We start from the raw sequence: 19,303 nt of genomic DNA on the forward strand, positions 1-19,303 counted from the left end.
CTTGGAGAGTATGCCATAGACACTGAACTGCACAGCACCTTGAACTACAGCAAAGGTGTTGTGACGTGCCGGGATCTAGTTGACATTCCCAAGGAAGAACTGCAACGTGAGTGGGCTCCGGCAGGTATCATTGATGTTCAACATATCATGAGGAGGGTTGATGGCAATCTTGCCAAATCCGACTCCTTTATTCTAACCTTCAGTAGCACGAAACTTCCTGAACATGTGAAAGCTGGCTTTCTTCGCCTTATTTCCCGACCCCAATGCGCTGTCTCAAATGCCAGCATTTTGGGCATACCACCTTAGGATGCAAAGGCGACGCGACTTGTGGCAACTGTGGTAAAGCTGCTCATGATGGAGTTGGTTGCTCCTCTCCAGCCAAATGTATCAATTGCTCTGGGAACCACCCTGTTTGGAGTAGGGACTGCCGAATATTTTTAGAGGAACGCAAAGTCCAGGAAATAAAAACAACTAAGCGTATCCCCTATGGTGAGGCCAAGAAGATCTTTAAGTCGATGCAACCTCCCACATTTGCTACATCTTTTGCCTCTCTGGTTCAGAAGCCTACTCCAAAAGTCAATGCCTCCACGCATACAGAGGTGGTGAGTGTTGGCACTAATACATGCAGCTGTCAGTGCACTTGCAACGCAGCCAGTGTTTCAGAGCCAGTAGCCCCTATTCGAATGGCAGACAAAGGTACAGTGGCGAACTTGGGCCAGCCCCTGACGCCTCCAACAGCTGAGGATGTTCCGAAGCCCAGTACAGCCATTACCACTCCCACATCAGCTCCCCCAAAGCCCACCAAACCGCAGAAAGCTCCCATACAGCAGCAACAGTGGGTCAAATCCCGTAGTAAACCGTCTGACCATGCAGATGTGGTTTTCCGTGAGGCTTCCTCTGACTCTTCCCCAGAGTTGATGGAATCCGATGTATGTGTGGGGAAATAGTCTCGCCCCACACCTGCCCCTCCACCTGCTGCAGTCTCCCCGCCCCGTCAGAGAGCCAGGATGAAGGTGCTACCCCCATCATAGATGGCTCCCATACTTCAGTGGAACTTGAAAGGGTTCAGGACGCATGTGGAGGAACTTCGTCTACTATCGCAGGGTAGACCACTGTGTCTCTGTCTCCAGGAGACTTATTTCCATCCATCATACTCCCCTGAGATATGAGGCTATACACTCCACAAAAAGGACGACCTGCGTGGAGAGAGAGCTAGAGGAGGCGTAGGTATTTTCGTCAGGACGGACTACCCCTCCTCGCCTCTCACACTTACGACGACTTTACAGGCCGTCGCTGTGTCTGTGCACGTGCGTCATCCATTGGCTGTATGCTCGCTTTACTTGCCCCCACATGATGCACTTGATGAAGTGGCCCTCACCGACCTTCTTACACAGCTCCCCAGCCTTTCATTATTTGTGGTGATTTTAATGCCCACAATGTGCTTTGGGGCTCTGCAATTACCTGCCCCAGGGGTAGAGCAATTGAGAGGCTTCTCCTGTCATCCTGCGCCTACTTGCTCAATGGAGGACAGAGTACTCATTTCTGCACAGCGACTGGGTCGTTCTCTGCCATTGATCTCTCGCTTTGCTCTCCAGCTCTTGCCCCCAGTGCTCACTGGGAAGTGGTCGCTGACTTGCACGGCAGTGATCATTTCCCAATCTGGATTCACCTGCCAGATGGTCTGGGCCCCGAAAAGAGACCATCACGATGGGTGCTCAGTGGAGCTGACTGGACACTTTATAGCCAGTTGGCCCAATTCAAACACTGTGCGAATGTTGAGGTGTGGGTGGATCATATTACCAAAATGGTCCACCACGCCGCTGCAGCATCCATTCCACAGACCACAGGCCACCGGAAGCGGCCACCTGTGCCTTGGTGGAGTGCCGAATGCCGCTCTGCAATCAGGATGAGGCGTGCAGCTCTGCGTCGGTTCAAGTGTGGGCCGACTGCTGAGAATCTTGCAGCCTTTCAGGTGGCGAGGGCAAGATGTCGCCGCATTATTCGTGAGAGCAAGAAGAGGTCATGGCAACAGTTCCTGAACACCATTAATCTTTCCACCAACAGTTCCATTGTGTGGGAGACCATCAGGAGAATTTCTGGCAGAGGAGGGAGGTGCCCCATAGCTGCTGTAATGAATAACGGCACTCTCCACACGGATCCGCGAGACATTGCCCAGACTATGGCAGCGTATTTTGCCACAGTTACTGCAACAACCAGTCAGGATCCAGGTCTCCAGCACCATAGAGCCGTTGCTGAGAGATGTAGTCTGGACTTCCAGTCCACTTCTCATGAAATTTACAACTGCCCATTTTCTCTGTGGGAGCTGGATTCCTGCATTGTCTGGAGCTCGTGACACATCCCCTGGTCACGACAGAATCCATTACAGTATGCTATGGCACCTCACAATGCGCAACAGAGAAATCCTCCTCGCACTTTTTAATGCCATTTGGGCGTCGGGTCACTTTCCTGACACGTGGCGTGAGGCAGTTTTAATCCCTTTTTTAAAACCTGGGAAAGACCGCACGAGCCCAAGTAGCTACCGTAGTGTTGCCCTCACTAGTTGCATAGGGAAGACCTTGGAGCAGATGGTCAACCGCCGCCTTGTCTGGATGTTGGAATCCCGGCAACTCCTTAGTCGCTTTCAGTGTGGGTTCAGGAGGTTTCGTTCCACCTTCGATAACCTTGCCCTCCTGGAGGCGGCAATACAACAAGCTTTCCTACGCCGTCATCACCTTCTAGGTGTATTTTTCGACATCAAGAAGGCCTACGATACCACTTGGAGGCGTCTCATCCTGGAGCAGCTTCACAAATGGGGTTTTCGTGGTTGTCTTCCTCTTTTTATTCAGTCTTTCCTCTCGCCACGATATTTTAGATACCGAATTGGTGATGTCCTGTCTGATCGCTTTGCGCAGGAGAACGGTGTCCCTCAGGGTAGCGTTTTAAGTGTGACTCTCTTTGCCATCGCTATTAATAGCATTACGTCCATAGTGAAAAGTCCTGTCCAGTGTTCTTTGTTTGTGGATGATTTCTCTTTGTTTTGCTCTTCTTCAAGCCTTGCAACGACAACTCGTCAGTTGCAACTTACGATCAGGCATTTGGATGACTGGGCGCAGAAGAGTGGTTTTGAGTTTTCCACCGAGAAGTCTGTATGTGTTCTTTTTAACCGTTCTCGTTCGATTTTAACCTTTCCTGAGTTGAGGATGAGGGACACTATTCTTACTTTTAAAGACACGGTGAGATTTCTGGGGCTCATTTTTGACTCGAAGCTCACGTGGTTACCTCATCTTAAAGACCTGAAACGGCGGTCACTTAAGGCTTTAAGTATTTTAAAATGTCTTAGCCACAGTACATGGGGAGCTGACAGGACTTGTCTGCTCCAGTTTTACAGGGCGTTTGTGCGATCTCGGCTCGATTATGGGTGCATGGTGTATGGGTCTGCGAGGCCTTCTTACTTAAAGATGTTGGACGTTGTGCACCATGAAGGGCTTCGGTTGGCCACTGGGGTATTCCCAACTAGCCTCATACCAAGCCTCTGTGCAGAGGCTGGTGAACCGCCACTTCATATGCGGCGACGGCTACTTACAGTGCGCCAGGCGTATAAAACTTTGTCCACACCATACACCCCTGCATACCATACCGTTGCTCAGCCTCCTCTGGCACGATTGTTTCATAACCGGCAACGTGCGACGCAGCCCTATGGGATTCGCGCACAGGATTGCCTCGGTGCGATGTCTATGGCTGGTCTTCGTGTTTTACGTCGCGGTTGGAGCAGATCTCCACCTTGGCTCCTCCAGAGACCCAAACTTATTTTAGATTTGACTAATTTTAAAAAAGATGGCACACCAGATTTTACGTTCCAATCTCTGTTTTTTAACATTTTAGATGTGCATCACGGTTTCACTGTCGTTTATACTGATGGCTCCAAACGGGAGACTTTCCTTGGCTGTTCTGTGGTGTTCCCTGATCATGTTACCCGGATTCGCCTCCCTGCTGAATACACCGTTTTCGCAGCGGAGCTCCACGCGATCCTGAAGGCACTGGAGCAAATGCATCGTGTTCGGGGCGATCGATTTCTTCTCTGCTCCGATTCTCTTAGTGCCTTACAATCACTGCAGAACCTATACCCGACTGAGGAGATGGTCCAGCTGATACATGACCAACTGTACTTGCTCCAACAGCGGGGTAAAGAGGTATCCTTCTGCTGGGTGCCTGGTCATGTCGGCATATGGGGCAATGAACAGGCTGATCGGGCTGCCAAGGAGGCCTGCAGAGAGCAGGATGTGGTCCAGTGTCGTATCCCCTTGCAGTCAGTCATCGCTGCACTCCACAGGAAGTGCATGGAGTTGTGGGAGGACGAATAGCTGGCGGTGAAGGCGAATAAACTGCGGTTGGTCGAGTCAACCACTCGGCCGTGGCGTTCCTCCTGCCGGTTGCTCAGGCGGGAAGAGGTGGCCCTCACACGTCTTCGGATCAGGCACTGTCCTCTGACGCATAACTATTTATTATGGTGGGAGGATCGTCCGTTTTGTGATGCTTGTGGTGTGCACATCTCTGTCCGGCACATTTTAACAGACTGCATTTTATACCGTGATGCAAGGGCAGAAGCACAGGTTGATGGGGATCTGCCTTGTGTTTTAGCTAATGATGAGACGTGTGTGTCTAGGGTTTTTAAGTTTTGTGATGTGTCTGGACTCTGGCCTAAACTTTTAGGCTGGAGGTTTTTGTGTGTTGCAGAGTGGCTGACTCCTCCCTTTTTTCCCTGTGGTCAGCCAGCCACTTCCATCTGCTACATTGTTTTAGCTCCCTCTACCATTTTCTTCCTGTGTTGTCCATGTTTTACTGCTGACGCCCTGCTTCATCCCACGCTTTGGTGTGGGTGAGCACATATTTTTCAATGATTGTTCCCCGTGTTTTATGTTCCGTTTTATGTCAATGTTCTGAGTTTTTTTTTTTTTTTTCTTGATACCCGTCTCACTATGATACTGAATGGGCGCTGAAGACCTTGCTGTCGTGCGCCCACAAGCCCCTCTACTACTACTACTGAGAGAAAATCTGGAATACATTTCACATAAACTTTCTCAGCATGTTATAGTCTTAGGTGGAGATTTCAATTTACCAGATATAGACTGGGACACTCAGATGTTTAGGACGGGTGGTAGGGACAGAGCATCGAGTAACATTATACTGAGTGCACTATCCGAAAATTACCTCAAGCAATTAAACAGAGAATGACTCATGGAGATAACATCTTGGGCCTACTGATAATGAACAAACCCAAACTTTTCGATTCTGTAAGTGCAGAACAGGGAATCAGTGATCATAAGGCCGTTGCAGCATCCCTGAATATGGAAGTAAATAGGAATATAAAAAAAAGGGAGGAAGGTTTATCTGTTTAGCAAGAGTAATAGAAGGCAGATTTCAGACTACCTAACAGATTAAAACAAAATTTCTGTTCCGACACTGACAATGTTGAGTGTTTATGGAAAAAGTTCAAGGCAGTCATAAAATGCGTTTTATACAGGTACATGCTGAGTAAAACTGTGAGGGACGGGAAAAACCCACCACGGTTCAACAACAAAGTTAGGAAACTACTGCGAAAGCAAAGATAGCTTCACTGCAAGTTTAAACGCAGCCAAAACCTCTCAGACAAACAGAAGCTAAACGATGCCAAAGTTAGTGTAAGGAGGGCTATGCGTGAAGCGTTCAGTGAATTCAAAAGTAAAATTCTATGTACCGACTTGACAAAAAATCCTAGGAAGTTCTGGTCTTATGTTAAATCAGTAAGTGGCTTGAAACAGCATATCCAGACAGTCTGGGATGATGATGGCATTGAAACAGAGGATGACACGCGTAAAGCTGAAATACTAAACACCTTTTTCCAAAGCTGTTTCACAGAGGAAGACCGCACTGCAGTTCCTTCTCTAAATCCTCACACAAACGAAAAAATGGCTGACATCGAAATAAGTGTCCAAGGAATAGAAAAGCAACTGAAATCACTCAACAGAGGAAAGTCCACTGGACCTGATGGGATACCAATTCGATTCTACAAAGAGTACGCGAAAGAGCTTGTCCCCCTTCTTAGAGCCATGTACCGCAAGTCTCTAGAGGAACTGAAGGTTCCAAATGATTCGAAAAGAGCACAGGTAGACCCAGTCTTCAAGAAGGGTCGTCGAGCAGATGCGCAAAACTATAGACGTGTATCTCTGACATCAATCTGTTGTAGAATTTTAGAACATGTTTTTTGCTCACGTATCATGTCATTTCTGGAAACCCGGAATCTACTCTGTAGGAATCAACATGGATTCCGGAAACAGTGATCGTGTGAGACCCAACTCGCTTTATTTGTTCATGAGACCCAGAAAAAATTAGATACAGGCTCCCAGGTAGATGCCATTTTCCTTGACCTCCGGAAAGCGTTCAATACAGTTTCGCACTGTCGCCTGATAAACAAAGTAAGAGCCTACAGAATATCAGACCAGCTGTGTGGCTGGATTGAAGAGTTTTTAGCAAACAGAGCACAGCATGTTGTTCTCAATGGAGAGACATCTACAGACATTAAAGTAACCTCTGGTGTGCCACAGGGGAGTGTTATGGGACCATCGCTTTTCACAATATATATAATTGACCTAGTAGATAGTGTCAGAATTCCATGCGGCTTTTCGCGGATGATGCTGTTGTATACAGAGAAGTTGCAGCATTAGAAAATTGCAGCGAAATGCAGGAAGATCTGCAGCGGATAGGCACTTGGTGCAGGGAGTGGCAACTGACCCTTAACATAGGCAAATGTAATGTATTGCGAATACATAGAAAGAAGGACCCTTTATTGTATGATTCTATGACAGCAGAACAAACGCTGGTAGCAGTTACTTCTGTAAAATATGTGGGAGTATGCGTGCGGAACGATTTGAAGTGGAATTGTTGGTAAGGCGGGTACCAGGTTCAGATTCATTGGGAGAGTCCTTAGAAAATGTAGTCATCAACAAAGGAGGTGGCTTACAAAACACTCGTTCGACTTATACCTGAGTATTGCTCATCAGTGTGGGATCCGTACCAGGTCGGGTTGACAGAGGAGATAGAGAAGATCCAAAGAAGAGCGGCGCATTTCATCACAGGGTTATTTGGTAAGCTTGATAGCATTACGGTGATGTTTAGCAAACTCAAGTGGCAAACTCTGCAAGAGAGGCTCTCTACGTCGCGGTGTAGCTTGCTGTTCAGGTTTCGAGAGGGTGCATTTCTGGATGAGGTATCGAATATATTGCTTCCCCCTACTTATACCTCCTGAGGACACCCTACTTATACCTCCCGAGGACATCACGAATGTAAAATTAGAGAGATTTGAGCGCGCAGGGAGGCTTTCCGGCAGTCGTTCTTCCCGCGAACCATATGCGACTGGAACCGGAAAGGGAGGTAATGACAGTGGCACATAAAGTTCCCTCCGCCACACCGTTGGGTGGCTTGCGAAGTGTAAATGTAGATGTAGATCCTCTGCTACCTTCACTATTTCTTCTCTCAAAGCTACCCATTCTTCTTCTACTGTATTTCTTTCTCCTGTTCTTGTCAATTGTGCCCTAATGCTCTCCCTGAAGCTCTCTACAACCTCTGGTTCTTTCAGTTTATCCAGGTCCCATCTCCTCAATTTACCACCTTCTTGCAGTTTCTTCAGTTTTAATCTACAGTTCATAACCAATAGATTGTGGTCAGAGTCCACATCTGCCCCTGGAAATGTCTTACAATTTAAAACCTGATTCCTGAATCTCTGTCTTACCATTATATAATCTATATGATACCTTCCAGTATCTCCAGGCTTCTTCCATGTATACACACTTATTTCATGATTCTTGAACCAAGTGTTAACTACTATTAAGTTATGCTCGGTGTAAAATTCTACCAGGCGCCTTCCTCTTTCATTCCTTACTCCCATTCCATATTCACCTACTACGTTTCCTTCTCTTCCTTTTCCTGCTGTCAAGTTCCAGTCACCCATGACTATTAAATTTTCGTCTCCCTTCACTATCTGAATAATTTCTGTTATCTCATCATACATTTCATCAATCTCTTCGTCATCTGCGGAGCTAGTTGGCATATAAACTTGTACTACTGTGGTAGGCGTGGGCTTCATATCTATCTTGGCCACAATAATGTGTTCACTATGCTGTTTGTAGTAGCTTACCCACATTCCTATTTTTTTTATTCATTATTAAATCTAATCCTGCATTACCCCTATAATAATAACAATAATAATATCAACACTTTGGAAAGGATCACCCCGTCCTCCAACACAGCCTATCAATACCGCATGTAGCAGCCCTCTTATGTCCCTGTCACATCCTTGCACGCTTCCACAGGCAGCACAGTATCCTCTCCCATTCCTGCCCCAGTGTCCCTTCCCTTTCGTATCCCATGTCTCCCCATTATCACCACCACCCACATCAGCAATTTCCTGTTCATGTTAGACACAGTTGCAGATGGACCCAAAGCACACAGAACAGTTGCTGTAAGTGTGTGACTTGTGCTCATATGAATATGTGTGTGTGTATGTTTTCTGTTGGGGAAGGAGAGCTTTGTCCAAAAGCTTAATTATTTTAATAGCCTTTTTCATTGTGCCTGTCTGCAACTCAGTGCCTTCTCCCTTGTTTTCCATTTTTCACTTAAGTTGTCATGTGAGCATGTTGTATATGACTACAAAAGTCAGATGTTGACTTGAAACTTCCTGCAGCACTTACGAGTCAAATGTGAGGGATGTTTGTGATAGAGCTTGTTGAAGCTTCATTGTTCATTGCTTATCCTCTTGTGGTATTTCTCTCCAAAGATATATACAGCCCTATGGATGATTTACCTCCAGCATTGATTGTTTTTTGTAGCTTTTATTTACACTGGTGTGCTCTTAACTCAGTATCTGTTAAGCATGAAATTTTATGTTTCATTACTTTAGTTTGTTATCCAGATTGATATTTGTGATAAATTCTGTTATCAGCAAATTTGTAAAATTTATGTAGTAACTTGGTGTGCAAATAAACAAAACCAATAAACAAACAGTTCAACTATTGAAAAGGAAATGGTGGTCTGTCACTTTTTATCCTGGTTGGAGAATTTGTCTCTGACATTGTTAATGTATCTGTCGTTTCCTTCTCTATAGGAGTACATGCAGTGTGTTACTGCTGTGGATGGCCACTGGCTGGCAGAATTGGGCCCTATGTTCTTTTCCGTGAAGGAGACAGGTCGCTCAGGAAGAGCCAAGAGACGACAAGCTCTGGAGCATCTTCAAGAAATGGAAAGTCAAATGAAAATTGCACAGGAAGAGATCAGACTGCGCAAGGAAGAAGAGGAACGAAAATTGCAAGCAGCCTCAAAAGCGTAAGTGTGACCACTGAACAGAGAAATCAAATGTTGAGGATGCAGATGTATTATTTCATTCATAATTATTCGATATGATGACTTAATGTAAATGATTTTTTACATATTGCATATTTTCACATATGCTTGTGTTCTATGTTTCAAGGATGTTATCCATCACAAATTTAATTAAGGTAATCATACTTTATTTAGTTGAAGGGCAGAGCTCCCATAGAGGTATACAGGGGGAAGTTAAGAGCTGTAACTGTGTGCTTAGTATCCCTCTCATGTCCCTGTTTTGATTTAAAAACAGTTTCATTATTTACATATGTGGTGTCTGTTCTTTCAAAATTAGGGCAAGATCTCTTCAATGCAGATGCACACCAGGCTTGAACTCTTGACGGGAATCAGCGAAATGGTGCAAGTAATGAAGATGATGGGCAAGGGGCACTACATTAGTAGTCTTTGAATTTGGGTCTGATGGGAGGCATGCTAGGGTAGTCCGTGCAGTTACTATGACCACCATGTCCATGTGGCTTAGTGGCTAGAGCATCTGCCTTGTAAGCAGGAGACCAGGGTTCGAATCCCAGTCCCAATTGATTTCAGTGCCCACTCACATCCAGTGTCTGTAACTCTTTCATGTCTTAGTTTCATTATTATTCATTTTAATTGAAATAGTCAGTAGTATGAAAGTTGTGTGTTTTAAACAATTCAGGATGAACAATGTATGTAAATTTAGTCACTGTTTATTTGACAAGTATTTTAACCCAATACATTCAGTAGTGCAACTGTTAACCACTTCTGCTGCTCTTAATCAGAGCACTGCTTCTATAGTAACACCTTATCATAATCTCTTCAACCATTTCACTAATTAATATTTATCATCTCATTACATTTTCCGTGCTCACTCATCATCTACATTAATCTTCCATTTTATATCAATTACTTCTCCATGTAACACTGCTCTACTAATTCTGACCAACTGAAAATTCTAAACGCTTCCTCCCAACTCAAACAACTAATTGATTAATAACAGTGTACAGTTCCCCCCATCCCCCTCCCCACCTCATACCCTGCTGTCCCTCTCCATTCCCCGCCCCACTACAGTTTGCTGCGTTTATTCAATGCCAAAGTTGCATTCTGGCTGCAGCAGATGGAGGTAGTGATCATGTGTGTGTGAAGCATGCCTGTATATGTGTGAATGTGTGTGTGTTTTCATTTCTGAAGAAGGGCTTGGCTGAAAACTCAAATGTGTGACAGTCTTTCTGTTGGGCCTGTCGGCAACTCAACTCATTATCTATGCAGTGAATAGCAATCTAACCTTTTCACAATATTTTAATTGATTAATAAAACACAAGTACACTCAAACAATAAACCTTGCATTATCAATAATACAATATCAAAGAGTTGTCTCCTAGGTTACCAAAGACCTTGGCCTCAGTAGATATGGAACACTTACGGTATGTATGTTGTGTCATTATTTGCCCTTGTTCCTGCCTCCATGTATCTATCCTTCCATTGAGAGGAGTGTTTTCAAATCCCCATCTGGACATCCAGATTAAGGTTTTCCATGGTTTTTCTGCATCAGTCAAGGTAAATGCCAGTATGGTTCATTTGAAAAGAACACAGTCGAGTTTCTTCCATATATTTTTCCTGTCCAACTGTGTGCTCCATCTCTCATGATATTGTCATTTATGGAGTGCCAAGTGCCAGTCTTCCTTCCGTCTGTCCTCCATTCTCACTCCAACACAGTAGATTTATTGGTTTGTTAAACAGAATCAGTTAAGTTAACCATAGAGCGAAAATTCATAGTTGACTTGATTCCTCGTTGTTTTTGGTACTGCCAGTCATCAGTAATTTTCCAGGTGGAACCATTAACAGTTAACTGGACTCAATAGACTTTTGAATTTGAGAGTTCTTTATCAAATGCCATCAGCAATTTGAGAGCAGATGTGCATCTATATATGTATGGGATTGCTTGATTAATGAATGAAATATTCGTGGTATGAAGAGTTAAAAATTAAGTTCCAAAGGGCAAATTTTTGAAGAACTAGAATGAGATCAGTGACAGTGTACAGAGAACAATATGTGCCCTAGAAAGAGAGAATAAATTGAAGCAGTAAATGAAGAAGCAGTATGGCTGAAAGACGAATAATTATTTTACTTTCTGCTCCACTGGTCTGTGCGTTTTAGCATGTCGAAATTCTGTTTTGTATCTCACCAGAACCATCCTTCATAAGGCAGTGTTTGTTCTTTCATGTTGGGTGTTCTTCATATTTGTAGTTTACTTGTACACTCTAAGAGCATTCGAAGTTTTATATTTTCTGTTTCTCACTATCAAGTACCACAACTGCATTGCTCATCAGTATTCATGAGCACATGAAACTCTCTCTTCCCTACAACCTAGGCCTCCATGCAAACATATTTGCACCTACAGAAAATTCCTCATTTTGTTCTCCCACAACTACACTATGGATTGTGTCCATATACAAATCTCTTCATCTCATCCTATGATGACAAATTTAACTCTGAAGCACCCACTTTGTCACCCAGTACTACACTAGCCTCAAATGGCACAATACATTACTCTGTCAAGTCTTAAGATTTTCTCCAGTCAAACTCTCAGATCAGATCATCCCTCCTTGATATTGTTCCCACATGACTCACTGGCACCTTCCATAACCCTTCAAAAGTCCATGACATCCTTGTCAAACCATGCAATGAGTCCATCCAGCACTATTTAGGGCCATAGGTGTATGTGTGAGGGGGGCATCATGTGTGGCTGCACACTTCCTTCTGGGGTGTACCTTGTCAAAGGATTTATTCCAAAAGCTAGCAAGTTTGCTTTCTTTCTTTGTGTTTACCTGTTGGCAACTCAGTGCTTCTGCTATTTGTTGACTAGTCTCATTTACTCTAAATTATTTTACATTGTGCCAGGGCCTTGCTCACCATATTTGTTAATCGATGTGATATTCTTATACTGTTATCCCTACCCCACAGTCCCTTCCCCTGCAATTCCACCCACTGTAAGAAACACACCATGCAGCCCCTCACTACCGATTACTCCAGCCCCACATCTGGTAAGTTCTACATCAAAGGTGTATGAAACCATGCATGCTATGTACCACCATGTGGTGACTGTGTGGCTTTTTATGTACGAATGACTACCACTAAACTGTCTTGAGTCAGGAGACTTGAGTCTTGCTACACCACATAAGACATTTAATTGCATTATTTTTTCCACTTTTAAATTATCTTCCTTCTTAGGCCACCTTTATTTCTCATTTATCATCTTTGAAATGAAGCTTTGCACATTTTTCACCAATTTACTATGACCTCCTACTCTTTCTCATGCCACCTCCTTTTCCTCATCCTCACAATGGGTATGTCACATTCAGCATGCTCCTCCATTCCAATCTTCCCTAACAAACCTCACTTTACTTTATGAGCAAGGTTGGGATTTTTAAATGCAAATTAAAGATGAAAAATGAAGGTAACAGGTGCAAAAATAGATAAAAAATGGACTAAAAGGTCCTGATTTACTCAACTAATTCAACAAATTCTCCTATTCTAGTTTGTTGAGTTACAACCAAGTACATCAGGTCATCATTCACTGTAGAAATGACAAAAATGAAGCTCTGTACTTCAAGACAATAAGCCTCTCTGTATTTTTAAAAATAAGTCTGCTCATGCTAGAAGATACAATGTCTTTATGGATGCTAAAACCACAGAAACCAGTAGGAAAACTTTTTATTCACTCAGAATGGCAGTTATACAGATGTGGCAAATACCTCAATACCTGGATTCTTCTGTAGACTAGACTCAAGTTTGTCTTTGGCAAAGCCTTCTAACTACTCCCTAATGGAAGTGAAGTAAAAATATCCCTTTGTTATTCCTCTATGAGACCTTGTTCTTTTCATCATTAATAGCTGTTGTGAGGTACTTGTAACTATGGATGCACGACAGTTCTGTCTGCAAATGATGTATTTTCTCCAGTAGCAGAAGTTTCTGTGCCGTGGAAAGTATTGGCTAGATCCAAAAAAAGCACAAACTCTTTAATCTTGTGAAAATTCTCACACAACATAGCAGCACACCCAACCCAAGAACCCCAGTGAGTAATTACCAAGAAATTTGTTGTGGGCAGGCCAGTGATTTTCTTGTAGGCAACAATATGACTCAGAGCTTTCTTTTCAATCTTCTTCAGAGCAGAGATGAAGTAATTAGTGATGTCATATTCATTTGCTCACGTCTCAGTTAGTTAACAGCTGAAACCAGGTGCTGAACCTTATCTTTAACAACCAGAAGAATTTTCTCAAACTCAGTACCACAAGGCCACTGTTTTTGACAGAAATCCATGATTTCGTTACTTTACTGCATTGTTGGGGTTTTTTTTCCAGCTCTTACATTTTTTAACAGTGCAGTATGGACTTAACTTTCTTCCCTGCAAAGGGAAAAATTAAAGTGTTCAAAATATATCATCCCACTGAGTATATTGTTTCATCCAAAATTATTCCCACATTGCAGTCAGACACTTCCTCCTTGATTCTTTGTATGGTTTCTTGGTAAACAGGCTCCACATAGTTTTTTCTTAAAATAGTCTCAATAGGCATTGATATCTTTGTGCATTTTTGAAAAAAAAAATCCCTTGAAAGCAGGATGGTTCATCTTACTGAGTGGAATTCCTGCTTGTGTAAGAGTTGCATACAAATCGATGTTGAATTTCTTCACATTTTGGCTTTTTGAAGAACCCTGTTCAAAAGCATTTCATAATAGAGGTTGCCGTAATTTATTTGGGTGAAGAGTGGTGTTCCGCTTAGAGCAAGAAGTGTGTTGTTTGATGTGATTTCCCTGGTGTTTTTCATCTAATAAAATTCTTAAATAAATGTAAGAAAATGGTAGCAGAAGAAAAGAGCAAAAGCTGGGAGAAATTCACCCGAGAGTTGGCAAAAGATGTTACTAGTGGTAAGAGGATGATATATGGAATTACAAAGAGTATGAGGAAGGAAAAAACATACACAAAGCTAGTGAAAGGGGAAAGTGGAGAGCTATTTATGCAACCAGAGGAGTCAAGGAAAGTACGGAAAGAGTACTTTGATAAGTTACTAATGTGAAGAACGATAATGGAAAGTGAATAGAAGTATGGCAGAGGGGCCGGATATAATGATGTTAGAAGTGGAACTAGCTCTGAGAAAAATGAAAACAGGAAAGGCACCTGGGATAGATGAAATTACTGTGTAGATGATAAAGGCAGCTGGACCAATTGGGCTACAGTGGCAAAAAGGATGTGTACCTGAAGAATGGGGAAAGCTAATAATAATCCCAGTTTTCAAGAAGGGTGTCAGGAAAGTATGTGACAACTATCGAGGGTTTACACTTATATCCCAAGTAGCAAAAATAATGGAGAGAATACTGGAAAGAAGAATGAGAGAAAAAGTGGAAGGGCATTTAGAAGAGGAGCAGTATGGCTATCATCATGGTAGCTCAAGAGTGGACCCAATTTTTAGTATGAGACAGTTGATGGAAAGACATTGGGAGTATGGGAAAGATCTGGTGATGAAATTTCTCGATCTAGTGAAAGCATATGAAAGTGTTCCCAGGGAAAAGGTATGGGCAACCTTGAAGAGAAAGGGAGTTAGAAAGCAAACACCTGAAGTCATCCAGGCAATGTATGAAAAAGGCTCTAGTTGTGTGCAGACACCTGTTGGAAGAACTGGATGGTTTTGAGAATGTTATGGGACTAAGACAAGGAAGTGTGTTATCACCACTGCTATTTATAATGGTGATGGATGAAAGTCAGAGAGGGAAGCCCACAGAGGAAGGGGGATGAAGCTGTTACTATTTGCTGATGATATTGTGGTGTGGGGAACAAGCAGTAAGGAGGTACAAAAGCAAATAGACATCCTACATGATAGGGTCGAAAAATATGGAATGAAATTTAGTGTGGTAACCAGAGGGGATAGAGAGGGCAAGAGACAAATTCATATTAAGGGACAGGATATTGAAAATTTGGACAACTTATTTGGGAAATATATTAATGGGAAATGCTCGTTTGGAGACAGAAATTAGCAAAAGAATACAACAGAGTACTACCTTTTTCCAGTGTGTGAGGGGCTTGGTGTGGGGAAGGTAAGTGCCAATGAGGTGCAAGCTGGTGCTATACAAGACTTACTTCACACCTATACTAATTTACAGCTCAGACACTTGGACTATGACTAGAAGATAGGAGAGTAGGATACAATCCAGTGAAATAAAGATTCTGAGAAATATGCTAGGGAAGGCGAGGAAAGACAGAGTGAAAAATGAAAATGTTAGGAAGGACATTTGGAGAACTTGACTGAGAAAATTGAAAAGAATAGATTAAAATGGTTTGGGCATGTGAAGAGGATGGGAGAGGGAAGAATACCAATAAGAATGATCGAGTTCAAGATTGAGGCCAAGAGGAAGACCGAGAACAAGATGGATTGATACAATAAATATGAGTTTAAGGAGGAGAAACCTGCTATGGAACCAAATTGCAGAAGAAGAATGGTGGGAAGACCAAGTAAAGTGGCTAAGTACCATTGATACCCCAACCCGACCAGATGTTGGATAGAGGGGAAACGAAGATGATGATGAAAATTCTTAAATCATAAATAGTGCATCACATAATTGTTCCATCAGTTTCTGTGGAATCTTGCTTGACTTCCTGAGCCAGAACAGCAAAGCAGCATGGTAAAGCTAATTCCGGTGAAATTAAAAGTATCGAATGAAATACACTCGTTGTTATTTGCACTGTTGCAGGCTATTTGTGGTGATAAAGTGAGACAAAGAGGATTTGTCATACACACAGCTATTTTCCATTGTTGCAGCTATGCTTTCATTCTCACATTTACTGAAAGAGGCAGGCTCACTAATCGCATCTTCACTGCAAGCTGAGGAGACTTTAATTGAAAGTTAAACATTTTGTATTGATTTGAAACCATATACAAGTAGGATTAAACTCACAAGTCATTTATCTTGTAAATAATAAAATGCACATAAGAATATTACTGAAAAGCTACAGTAAAAGAAAAAAAGGGGCTTATGGACATGGTTGAAGGAAAAAAGGCAGAATGGGGCATGAAAAACATCTTTTTGCAATGAGAGCCAAACTGTGTACTGTGGTATCTTTCTGCAGAGCTTCAAAGAGCTTCAATTTATCTTAAGAGAAAAGGTTCACATCTAGAAATCCTAACCCTGTTCATGAGGAAGGAATACTAGGGATAGTTTTTAAGTACTTTTAACTGTTTTTGTCGAAATTACTTGAATTGTAGCATTCTGAAATAAGGTACTGTCCAGCCATTCTGTCTCTTTATAATTTAACAACTTTCTCAATGGAATTTTCCTTTTGATATGGTAAACATTATTTTATGTCCTCTCATACATACCACAATGATATTAAATGGCAGATGGTGTGTGACATCCAAAAACTAAACCAGAGTGTTAGGCTTCAACAACAAAAGTACATCTTTTTAATACAAGATTATCAAAAATAATGAAATTGTTATTAAAAACTCTCATAACTCTGTTACTGTTGTTCCTGGCATTCTTTTTCCAATTAGTTACATTACCTTGAACAGTGTCATTTTACTGTAATGGCTTATTTCATATTGTACGTGATATTACTGTTTATATTATTTACATATGTTATAACTGAAATGTAGTGATACCAGAATTAAAATTTTTACAGTGGTGAAATTGTTACACCTGGCCTTCGAGAACCTGGTACACCTGCAACACCTAGAAGAACCCCAGCACGGTTTGGTCTTTGATGGAGTAAAGCGAATAGTTCCTGATTAATATTCAAGGATAAAATGTTTTGTTTGCCATTGCTGAAGGTGTTTTGTTTTCTTATATTTCATTTATTAAGACATTTTTCATTGACATCTCAAGAGTCCTGTGATTGTATTAAACTTTTAGCAGGTCACAGCTGTGTTCAGAAAATGAAGTACTACACTGTTATTGACCTATTTGTTAGTCACCATGTTTGCATTATTGTACAAAATGGGCATTCGAGTAAACATATTATTTTTTTACGTGTGTATAACAAAACCATTACTAAACATAATTGTTTTAGATAGCCTTCTCTTGAATGGCACATGGAACATGGTGACTCAAAAGCATAGAATCCTCATGAATTTTATTTTAAGAAAGATAGTCATGTAAAATTTTGTATATTTGATATGTTTGTTTAGCTCTTGGAGAAGTTTATAATTTAAAATTACCCTGTAAAGAAAAGATGTACATTATTAGATTTAAATAGAATTTGTGAATATAATGTCACAATAGATTATGTACATGTACATGTGCATGTTTTTAAGGAACATACATGGAAACTGATTAAAAAAAAATAGTTGGCTATCTACAAATGTGCAGTATTCCTTTAGTAACACAGAACTTGTGTGTTACTATTTCATCATAGCAGTGGAAGATTTAGATGGGTGCCTCCTCATGAGAAATACAATATATATTTTAAGATGTTTGAATAGTCATGCATCAGTACTACTAAGGGACCGATGTTTTATCTTATTTGAGATTTGTTCTGTATCTGAGTACTGTGGCAAAGATTAGTTCCATATGGTGCACTTCAAGTAATCTGCATACAAAAATCATTCCTTCACATTGCTGTAGTATTGTGAAGCCTACATTTTTAGTACCATGAGATTTCTTTGGTTACAGTATGCCACATTATCATACATTATGCAAAAGATATTTATACAGATTTTCCAGTGACTTGTTGAAAATTCAGTTCATTAAATGTAACTTGCAGTTTACTCATTTTTAGCTACTTCTGTTTCCAACACTGTGCGATTTAAACAAAAAAGAAGTGTCTAGTAGGGGAGCTGTAGGCAGATTCTGTGAACTGTAATGTTGTTAACCACTGGGTTTGAGAATTCAATAGATGGATAAGACTTTAACATTCACTGCCATTGTCTTCTTCCTTACTTCTCCTTTTGCTCTGTCTCTTCTTTTCTTTCTGTCTTGACCAGCATTTATCTAGAAGCTGCTAGACAAAATACAGTACTGTGATGAGTTTTCTCTTTTGGTTGCACACACAGAAATAATACTTCACATGAGTGAAAATGACCATGGTAAACTTCATGAAACATTGTTTTGTTGCTGGAGTTTGCAGTTTTTATGTTTTCAGAATGGAGTTCAGAACCAAAAGATAATCAATGACAAAGCATTCTATTATTTTAAAACTGTTTTAAAATAGTTTCCATAAAATGATAGTACAATTTTTATATTTTTTGATTTCTCTTCTTTGCAAAAATGAACACTTGTTTTATAAAGTTCTTTGTTTAAAAAATGTAAATAAATAGAGTATAAAAACATAACATTGTTCTGTTCATTCCATACATGTGTGCGTATCCCCATCTCCCAACCCCCTCTCCCTGTCTGTCTCTCAAGGTTCTTCCGAGAAACTTATGTATTTGTCTGCAAGATGAATTAAATGCACTGAAATGTATTGATGGTAATGAAATTAGCTAAGATGCAATGACATGAAATAATATTAGTGCAAATTCTTTAAATATGCTGAACCTGAACCTGCATGGTAATGAATCAGTAGTGACAAATAAAAATTTTTACCGGACTGGGACTCCAGATATTCTATTTATTCCAAGCAGTTGCCTTAACCATTAAGCTGTCGAAGTGTGGTTCCACAAGCCTAATGATTCAAACTTTTACTGTCACTGGTGTTCACACACACGCACACACACACACACACACACACACACACACACACACACACACACACAGCATGGGCAAAATAAAATTGCTCATGCTCCTCTCCCAAAAACAAAAACTTTGCTGTGTCATTACATTTGAATGAGTGAGAGGAGCTGACACGCTTAGAGACCAGTTGAGTGCAACATAAAATGGCACTTACAATAAAACAGCATGTGTTCATTGTTGAGGTTCATGCAAACCATAAATCATGTATATGGAA

General features: G+C 41.5%; 1 protein-coding gene across 1 annotated transcript in view; it reads left to right on the top strand.

The window, feature by feature from the left end:
• The window catches only part of LOC126440349 (pre-mRNA-splicing factor ATP-dependent RNA helicase PRP16-like), a 183,608-nt gene extending 164,919 nt beyond the window's left edge, over positions 1-18,689 (top strand). The window contains exons 20-21 of the mRNA XM_050090637.1: positions 9,137-9,354; positions 17,042-18,689. Of these exons, the coding sequence (XP_049946594.1) occupies positions 9,137-9,354; positions 17,042-17,123 (300 nt within the window). The 3' untranslated portion in view covers positions 17,124-18,689. The remainder of the gene's footprint in view (positions 1-9,136; positions 9,355-17,041) is intronic.
• The last annotated feature ends 614 nt before the right edge of the window (positions 18,690-19,303 follow it).

The sequence above is a fragment of the Schistocerca serialis genome, unplaced genomic scaffold (genome assembly GCF_023864345.2).
Source record: "Schistocerca serialis cubense isolate TAMUIC-IGC-003099 unplaced genomic scaffold, iqSchSeri2.2 HiC_scaffold_1362, whole genome shotgun sequence".
In the NCBI taxonomy this organism is placed as follows: domain Eukaryota; kingdom Metazoa; phylum Arthropoda; class Insecta; order Orthoptera; family Acrididae; genus Schistocerca; species Schistocerca serialis.